This window comes from Fistularia commersonii, chromosome 35, assembly GCF_037954325.1.
Source record: "Fistularia commersonii isolate RoL2024-O1a breed Wild chromosome 35, RoL_Fcom_v1.0, whole genome shotgun sequence".
Lineage (NCBI taxonomy): Eukaryota > Metazoa > Chordata > Actinopteri > Syngnathiformes > Fistulariidae > Fistularia > Fistularia commersonii.
This window is the reverse complement of record NC_141318.1, coordinates 5,629,657-5,639,501: the sequence shown is the minus strand read 5'-3', so window position 1 is coordinate 5,639,501 and position 9,845 is coordinate 5,629,657. Positions and strand designations below refer to the sequence as shown.

General features: G+C 40.9%; 1 protein-coding gene across 1 annotated transcript; it reads left to right on the top strand.

The window, feature by feature from the left end:
- Positions 1-4,595: 4,595 nt before the first annotated feature.
- LOC147214000 (cysteine-rich protein 1) lies at positions 4,596-7,658 on the top strand. The gene is made up of 4 exons (XM_086142654.1): positions 4,596-5,209; positions 6,176-6,270; positions 6,363-6,417; positions 6,499-7,658. The coding sequence occupies exons 1-4, from the start codon at positions 5,167-5,169 to the stop codon at positions 6,507-6,509; spliced, it is 204 nt and encodes a 67-aa protein (XP_085998780.1). The 5' UTR covers positions 4,596-5,166; the 3' UTR covers positions 6,510-7,658.
- Positions 7,659-9,845: the final 2,187 nt, after the last annotated feature.

Here is a 9,845-nt window from a genome sequence, read left to right as displayed (position 1 = left end):
ATGTGTGTGTTTTTTATGTTGATATTCTGGTTTAATTAGATTCCTATCTAAGTGGTGGGATGAATGGTGGTGATCAGAGAGAAGTTGGGTAAAGCAGATAAGGGAGCAGGCTTTGTTTGAGTTGGAGAATTGTGTCTGAGTGCACATGCAGGGTTCTTGATCTATTATTCAATTTCACTTGAGAGACAGAGAGAAGCAAATTACCAGCAATGTTTCACATCTACTCATATCGCGTGGAGAAAGGGATATTTGGTGTCCGTGTGAAGATGTAATTCGGTTGACATGTTGTAGCTTACCGAAGAGTTATGCAATGTTTCTGAACGTTATAGCTAACGTACGCTGAAATATTTAAAACCGCAGCGGCTGATGATATTTTCTCATCCAGTTACAAAGTTTGCAACAGAAAGGAAAGACATTTACCAGTATCTCTTGAGTAATTAGAAGACAATTAAACAAAATGCTTGAACTGCACAGATGAAGAAATACCATTCCAACACACACAAGCAGGCACATTGGAAGCCATGTGTTTGTGGAGCCCAGCTGAACCCCGCCTGCTAAACCAGTCTGCTGGCTGTGACAGACTGACAGGCAGGGAAATAGAGAGGGTGGAGTGTGTGTCTTTTGTAGAGGAGAACAAGAGTAAATTGAGGCGAAATCGAGACAAAGAGGCAGACTGACTAGTACAGACAGAAAAAACTAAACTAAAAGGAGACAAATTAAAGACACATAGAGACACATACAGAGAGAGAGAGAGAGAGAAGGGGATGCATAGTCATACATGGAGAATGAGAGAGAGAGAGAGAGAGAGAGAGAGGGAGCAGGGGGGAGAAGAAGCCAAGCTTTCTGTGGCTTAGCCAGACTGGAGCGGTGGGACTTGGCTGGCTGTGGACCCTTGGCTTCACTATTAAAGCAAGGAAAAAAAATCACAGTCAAAAAACGAAAAGGGCAAACAGCTATGCCAAGAATGCACAGGCAAGAAGCAACACATTCGGTTCCTTCTGCCTGCCTCTGTTTCCCCATCCATATCGAAACAATAGCCGGGTCCAACTGAACGCTATACGCATTGAATCTTGAGTATGGCTGAAGAAGTTTTAAACCATTTATCTACGGTTGATGAAACTTCTTGTGTAATGTGTGTCAGCACAGAATAATATGTATTCTGCCCCTGTCTGCTCTTAACTTGTAGAATTTCATTGAAGTTATGTTATGTGGATTTAATACCAAATTAATATATTCTGGGAATTTTCCACAGTGGTTGCTTCAAAAGCCTTACCGTCTCAAGTACAGAAACAATTACATGCACACAGATGGGCAAATTTTGAATTGGCCAGAAGAGCTAAAGTACAGCTCGTTATTGATGGCAGTGTTGATTTAATAGACAAATACTTTTGTTTTTCTGGCCCGGTATACACTTGGTTATGTGGCTTTTTTCTGGTTCACAAACAGCAACGGTAGGGAATCTATGGCCCATGAGCCATATTTGGCTCTTCTGGTGACAGCGTATGGCTATCAGATAGCCAACTGGTTTATCCACGTCACCCTTCATAACGGAGAAGATGGTGAAAAGAAAAAAAAAGCGATGATTACCATGCAGTTTGGACAGAGGAATTTGCATTTGGATCTACGCTATAGCTTTTATGGCTCTCCCAGTCAAAAAGGTTCCCGACCGCTGACATACAGAATGATTGTGAGCTCAATAAATTGGTCTGATCTATATCAGTGTGTTCTATCAGAGCAGTACCTAATTGTTTGCCTTTTATTTTATCATTTTGGACTAATTGTACATAGATAACATAGAGTGCTGTATTTGGTCCCAACAAACATTTCTGAAGATTAGAGGATATGCAAAGGTGGAGTGGACACTTGACATGGAAGAGCACATCACTTTGGAAAGAAGAAAGAAAAAGGAATTACTCAATAACAAGACAAAACTGGGTACATTGCCATTTTTAAAACTGTATTTGTCAAACTGAATGCTATCCAGTTCAACACCATGTTTTCCTCCTGATTTAGCTGTGCCGATTTTAGCATTTATTGTTGTTTTTCATAATGGATAGCTATTGTGCCGCATCATAGTGTAATGTACGGTATAATATATTGTGTATGTACATAAAATGTATCTTATAATCCATAGATGACTTAGGTTTTTTGGGGGGATGGTGGGTTAAAAGAGGAGAATGGTGAAACCACTCAAGGATGTAGCTGATTGTAGAGTCAAAGGCAACCCATTGTGATTGATTTGGCTTTTCTTCAATATCGGTGACCTAAATGACTGAGATAATCCACTACCATTATTGATCAGGAGACTTTTGAATAGTGTGCTGTATGAAAAGTATTTTTGTTATTATACCAACTGCAGGAGGGGGGAGACAAAAGGTCCAAAATGTAGGATTAATGCGACTAAGACACAGACATACACACACACACACACACACACAACATAAAGACCACATCATCTTTCCGTTTTTTCAAATTATGCACCAAACAGATGGGAAATTTTGTTTTGAAAAACAGAATATCCCATAATGCAATCTGTCTGACCCAGCCACTCACATCTCTTAATAAATGTAATAATGTCACCATACTCTAATCATATCACTACATGGAAGCATGCAGGGATTTATAGGCTTTACCAGATTAATAGCGAAAAACAAGGAATTATTTTCCTAACTTTTCCATCCGCTGATAGCGTAAGTAGGGATTATAGCCTTTAGATTGTCTGAGTCCAAAAAGGCTCTCTCAGTGGGGAATATTTGTGGAAAACACACCCCAGAAATGGCTCCTTAACTCATAGCCACACCAAAATATCCATCCGACAGTGCTAAATGAGAACCAGAAAGTCTTTGTTACAGTAAAGATAGGGAGAGAGTCTTTTATAGCATGGTTAGACAAGCTCACAGTATTTTCCCGAACAACTCATACTCTTTTCTTGACTTTTAGAATCTGATTATTTTAGATGGACGAGGGAAAAAAACTCTAATTTTCTGCAACAAAGTTGAAGTAAAAGCAGCTTTTACTCCCTTTTTTTCTCTCTCCCCAAAACAAGGCACCACAAAGGAAACCGTGTGGTCCCTCAGTTATTTCCTTCATCTCTGAAATGCAATTGAATTTTTTTTTTGCCATATGTACTGCATACTGTGAGGCCAGGATGTCATCCCCAAAGCCATGTCATACGTTGGGCTTAGAGGAGAAAAGACAATGCCAAGACCTGTCCTGTGCATCCCCTCCCCTCCCACACACATGCCACACACACCCACACGCACGCACACACACACACACACACACACACACACGCACGCACATTCAGAGTTTTGAAAACCGGCATTCGAGGGTTTGGCCTTGGCAAGATCTAAACCACCAGAAGAGACTAAGGAGAGGAGCCAGTGTTTCTCTCCTCCGAGCTCTGTCTGCTTCCAACACTCTCTCAATGTTACTATAAATCCTGTTCATGAACAAATATTCCCACATCTCTCTATCCAGTGTATTGGTGTATATGACTTGGCAGACTTGAACTATGTATATATGCGTGCCAGTGCGGGAATGTGTTCGTTAAGCGTTTTGGCAGTTTTCTCAATGCAGCCTTACCAAAACATCCACTGGGAAATGTGGTTTTAACGCCCCCTCATCTCTCCTCTTGTTTCCTTTCACTCTCACAATTACATCGTTTTTGTTTCTCCATGCTTTGCGCCCACAGTCTTTTTAATGTTCTTCTCTACCTTCAATTACGTCCAATTTTCAATAGAGCCACCTTTGAAAATGGTGACTGATTTTCCCTTCCAGCCGGCATTTTAAGATCTCCCGACATTGGTCATTTTTGTGAACATCGATTTCTCTTCCATTTGCATCAAAAGACATTGTAAGCTGAGCTTGTATATAGGGCTCCAATTTAGAGTGGAGCGCTCCTAGTGCTGTCCACACACAATGAATGCTGATGGAAAAACATGATAGTTTATCCTGTAGGGAAGACTGGTCAGATGAAGTAGCTGCTTGGTATTCCATCCCTCTCCAAACCATGACATGCAGGAGAGAGATGCTGGAAAATATGCAAATGATGAAAATATGGCCTTCTGAGGTTCATCAGCAACAAAAATAATAAACAGAATGTGATGTGGATGGCATAGGAAATTTAATGTTGCAATATGCATGCATGTATCTGCAAGTTCCCGTGTGTTATCCTGCCAGCTCACTTGTGCAGATGTTATAAGCAAGAACGTGAGTGATCGGGATCAACCCACACAGGCCTTTGCCTGTTTTCCATGGTGAGATCAGCGTCCCTGTTCTGCTGCGCAAAGTTCATCAGAGTTCAGTCTCTTTGTCCTTTTTGTCTCGCTCATCTCTCCCCGCAACTGTCCTGCCGAGGTCCACCTCTATCGCCCATCCCGAGGGGATAACTGCCTCCACGCCGCCTCCCCCGTCTGTCCCGACCCGGCCTCTCCTTCTGCTTTCTGGCTGCAACCTCTTTTCATGATGTCACTGAAAGGAAGAGCAGGCTTTTTCACGTGTATGTCTGCAAGGGTATAAATGGGTGTGTGGTGTGTGTGTGTCTCTGTGAGTCAGAGAGCGGGGGCGTGTGTGTGAGTATGTGACAAGGGGGGAGAGAGAGAAAGAAAGAGAGAGAGAGAGAGAGAGAGAGAGAGAGAGACATAAAGAAGGAAAGAAAGGCCCAAGTGTCAAGTTTCTCCTTTCAATTCAAGGGCTCAACTTCTTGTTTTTAATCTGGAAAACTGGGTGAAAAGAGCAGGAAAGGAGAGAAGATCGCAGGGAATTTGAGCCGCTGACAGCTGTTTTTTGTCCCCTCTTTCCCTTGCTCTCCTTTTTCACACTGCCCTCATCTGTCTATCTTTATAGCTCACATCTGATAAGCCTTAACATATATATACCCTATAAAACACGATTTTTTTTGAGTTGTGTATCTATAATATGTGTGAATAAAGATTTTTGAATGATTTTTTTTTTTTTTTCAGTGACGACAGAGTTTACTTTGCAAATCAGTTCTTGCTCTCTTCCTGTGTCGTCTCTTTTACCACATCCTGGCTGTGACTTCTTTAGCTGCTGACATATACTTTAATGGTTTTCCTGTCAGTTATTTGTACTCGTGTTAATGTAGATCGAAATTCTTGTAGAACTTGTCTTAACAGACTGCAAAATAAATAGGTATATGCCATCATGGTGGGCTACTGTCCAATCTGTGGGAAGCCTGTCTACTTTGGTGAGTGCTTGCCCTCTTTAATTTCTATTCTATATAGGTCTTTCTTTCCACGTCTCTGTGACATTTTCTCAAGTAATTTTTCCCATAATCTTCCTGTCTTTCTTGTCCTCTCTAAATGATTCTGTTTTATGTTTTCTGACTGAAAAAAAAAACATTTACCTGTGTGTGAGTTTGTATGTGTGTCAATGCTTGACAGAAGCTCAAAAAAATAATAAAAAATAACAAAGCTATTTGATAGGCCATGTTAATATACCAAACAAAGGCTGAATGAAGGCCATAAGCAATAGCCGCATTCTATTTTAGAGTCCTGCGAAAGGTGGCCCTTAGAGACAATTTAAAGTTTTTCAAAATAGTATTTATTATGTGCTACAAGCCCATGATGGACTTGTTTGTGGAGACATACCAAAAACACAATTATATCCTCTACCGTTTACCAGAGAACAAACAAATCTTTTCTCTCACTTCTTTCGAAAACACACAAAAATGCATGGGACCCTATCAAGTACAACAACAGGATGTGGGTCTAGACAAATCGGCTTGCATGCTTCTCTCTGGGTTTTCTCTTAACCCTGTGTTTTTTTTTTTTGAAACTCTGAAATCTCCCCCAGTATTCAGGCCAATCTTTTTAAAATAATGTAACCATTTCTAGTTTTTATTGTGCTCCTTGTAGCACCAGTTTTACTTCCCCGTTCACATGGCAGCCAAATTCAAAATCTCTGATGTGACCTGACCTACTTACCTCTTTCTCCAACTCTCTGGTGTATTTGCTGTGAGAGAGGTTCAATTGAAAGTCATACATCTTCTTGGAAAACAAATGTGTGTGTAATTTATTGGATGCCTATTGCCTTCATCAAGGTAATGATATTGCATAAATAATATTGTGTATTTTCTGAGGTAAATAAGCATTGAATGAAACTGAAATAGCTCTGCCTATAATGCAGCCCTCATCTTTTATTTCGGTCCAAGGTGAGAAGAAAAGATCTCTAGGGAGAGATTACCACCCTCTGTGTCTGAAGTGTCATAAGTGCAACAGACAACTCACAGCAGGACAACACGCTGAGGTATTTGATTACAATAAATCAGGTCAAATGTGAGGAACGAAATGATGGAGATGTGGATTATGAGTGCCTATCGCTTTCTCGTTGCATTTCAGTACGACGAGAAGCCATTCTGTTCGCACTGCTACATGAAGATGTTTGGTCCGAGAGGTATTTACTTTCTCAAATGAATATATGCAAACACATTGGCATCCATGTGCAACTTTTAAATATTTGTATTTCTCATGACAGGAAACAGGTGATGGGTAGAGCCATGGAAATGGAAAAATTAGATATTAGCAGCGTAAGTGACGTAATACGAGAAAGGAGAAGCAGTTTAGCTCTGCTCAGTCTTATATAGTGCTCTAAAATTAAGATTAATAAGAAAAATGTCTTTGAAAAGTATCCAAGTAAAATGTCTTTGAAAAATTACTGTTACAATGTAACAGTGCCATTGTTCCATTGAATAATAAATGTTATGATAAATGTTTTCTTTTTTCTCCTGTAATCAAGTGTGAGTGTTTCGGAAGGTCACGGCCACCAAAATTTCGATCAGTGCATGTGAAAGTTTGGGCCAAATGTAATGACATTTCCTCCAGGTGTCCCTGAGATATTGGGTTGAAAAGAATGTGATGGATGTGAGGTCAAGTTGAACTCGACCCTTTAACAACCCAAATCCAAGCAGTTCATCCTCGGCCTTAAGTGGGCACAGAATTTAAAGGAAATTCTTGTAAGACGAACTTGAGATATCTGGCTCAGAGGAATAGGATGGTAAACTAAAATCTAATAAGATAAATATGAAGACCAGTTAACTTGGAATAAATAAAACAGAAATCTAAAAATCTGCTTAGCATGATAGGCTGGAAGTATATTCACCTAGTACCATTTACAACTCTAAAAGTATTAGCCATGACATTACGACCCCCGACCCACTTGTGTGTAGATCCCAATGGAATCAATTCTGACACAATGAAGCATAGAATCTATAGAACTCAAAAATGTGTGCTGTGGTTGCCAACAGAACTTTATGTTATACATTTTGGCCTCCTTGGACAACCAGTGTTGCACACCCCACAGATTTTAACCTATATGTAGATCTGGGGCATTTGCAGGCCAGTTGGTTTTGGTGCTCTTTAAATCATTCCGGAACCGTTTTGCCTGGGCAAAACATTATCCTGGTTAAAGAAGCTACTGCCATTAAAGACTACAGCACAATTTCCCAAATGGAATATATTTGGTCTATTATCGTGTCAAGGAAGATGGTTCGTGTAAAAGTAATGTCCACATGAATGGCTGGAAGCAATATTGCCCACCAGAACATAGGCCAAAGCATCACATGGGCCTTCCTTTTTCCAGTACTGCAGCCTGGTGCCATGCTGTCCATATGACACACACACACACACACACACACACACACACACACACACACACACCACACACACACACACACACACACACACACACACACACACACACACACACACACACACAAAGAAAACAGGATTAGGTCAGCTTCTTCCATTTGTCAGTGTACCAGCTCTGGTTTTCTTGTGCATCACCAATAGACCATGGGAGCTCATGTGCCTATCAAATGTTCTTTTTGGCAATGATGAGGTCACCATAAACACCATCTATACAGTTATAACATATACTGTATGCCACAGCATGGGTTCTGTCACTTTTGTTGTCTGAACAATTATTTACTCTGCAGCAGTTTTAAATATTGTACTTCTCATGTTGGAATGGACCAGACTAGTCTTTGGTCCTGATGTGCATCGTTTGCATCAGCAGCTTTGGTAGGTACTAACCACTGCAGAACCCTCAAGAGTTGCAGTTTGGAAGGTGCCCTGACCCAGTTGTCCAGCCATCACAATCTGTGCTTCGCCATAATCACTCACATCCATTCATTGCCCATTTTCCTTGCTTCAAACCCATCAACTTAGAGGACATAATGTTCACTCGCTATCCCACCCGCTGACAGGTGCCGTGGTAACCAGATAATCACTGTTATACACGTCTCAAGTCAATGGTCATACTGTAATGGCTGATGCATGTACGATTTTTAGATATTTGTCAATAATATAACTTGATTTGAACAGGGATTTTTTTTCTTTTTTCATGTAATTAGCATTTGCCAAATGTGAATGAATGATAAATGTTCTGCGAATTAAGTCTCCCAATATGAAAGACTCAAATAATGTTTCAGTCTCTGAGAGACTTTCAAAAGACCATACCTTTTTGTTCATTTTCATCCTTATTTTCAAATAAACAAATACTACCAAAAGTTTTTTTTTTTTCAAATCTTTGTAATCCCGCCATTAGAGTGAAGCACATTAAGACATTGTCATTGAAAATACTTGTTAAATATTTTAAAAGAAATATTTAAAATATACATGTTATTGTAATACATAATGTAATACATAATATCATGCAAAAATGAGGAAAGGTTATCCAGTAACCCTATAGCTCAGCTGGTGCTCTGTAGGATACACAAAAACTGTCAGGTGTCCACAGGAATACAGTGTTTTTGTGTATCCTACAGAGCACCAGCTGAGCTATAGGGTTACTGGATAACCTTTCGTCATCAGACAGGCAGCGGTACCCAAGCACCTTAGAGGAAAGGATGGACGACTGTTGGCAGGAAAGACCAGATCTGACATACCTCAAGCAGAATCTGCAGGAACAGGTGCTACAGTATCTCTTTCCCTCTCTCTCTCTCTCTTTCTTCCTCTTCCTCTTTCTCAATTCAAGCAGTGTATCTCAACCACTGCAGGGGTGTGTCACCCAGTAGTGGGTGAAGTACATGAGTTTGACATGCACATACACATGCACGCACACACACACACACACACACACATATACAGACTCAGGGTCCATAAAAGAGAGACGGACATAGACTTACACTTTAATAGAGAGAGATATATGCTCATGTGCATTCCTGTTAAGTTTGTATGCACAGTTGGCTCTCAGCCATTTCTCCTTGAGGGAGAGAGGATACATAAATAATAGGGAGAAAAGAAATATGAAGAAAGCCGCAAAGCTGATGGACAAAGTGAGAGAGGACCGCTAGGTCAATTCAAACATCTTGCTCAACGCTTACAGAGGGATATACCTCTGTCTTCACAGAATGCCTTTGAACCTCATGGTTTCCCTCTCATCGCACCCCAGACCCGTCACTCATCCTCCCTCATACTCAATCCCAAGAACCCCCCACTCCTACCCCCCGACCTTCCTCTCACCACTCTCTTTCACCCACTAACCCCCTACCTTGATAGATCACATGGCTGCTGTGATACCAGCTGGCTGACTGCTCATTTGCATGTGTTTCAGTTACACTGCCTTATTAGAGAGACAGGCGGTGATGGAGGGGCCGAGGTAGGTGAAGAGGGGTTGAGGGTTATAGAGGCTCTGTGGAGTGTTGGCTGATTGAGGGGCACTTTGAGAATTCAAAGAGGTGGAGACTGCATAAATTCATAGTGGAGATCGGAAAAGTGAGGAGAAAGTAAAAGCGAGGAATGGAAAGTGGAAAGTTTAGTCAAGTAAAGTAGTCCATTTATCCTGCCCTATTCATTATGGGTTGAGCCTGGAGAAAGGATCCT

Excerpts from the sequence above, each read along its gene's own strand:
- LOC147214000 (XM_086142654.1), top strand. The coding sequence starts at position 5,167 with ATGGTGGGCTACTGTCCAATCTGTGGGAAGCCTGTCTACTTTG. Across the intron at positions 5,210-6,175 it reads TGGGAAGCCTGTCTACTTTG|GTGAGAAGAAAAGATCTCTA; the intron begins GTGAGTGCTTGC and ends TTTCGGTCCAAG. Across the intron at positions 6,271-6,362 it reads CAGCAGGACAACACGCTGAG|TACGACGAGAAGCCATTCTG; the intron begins GTATTTGATTAC and ends GTTGCATTTCAG.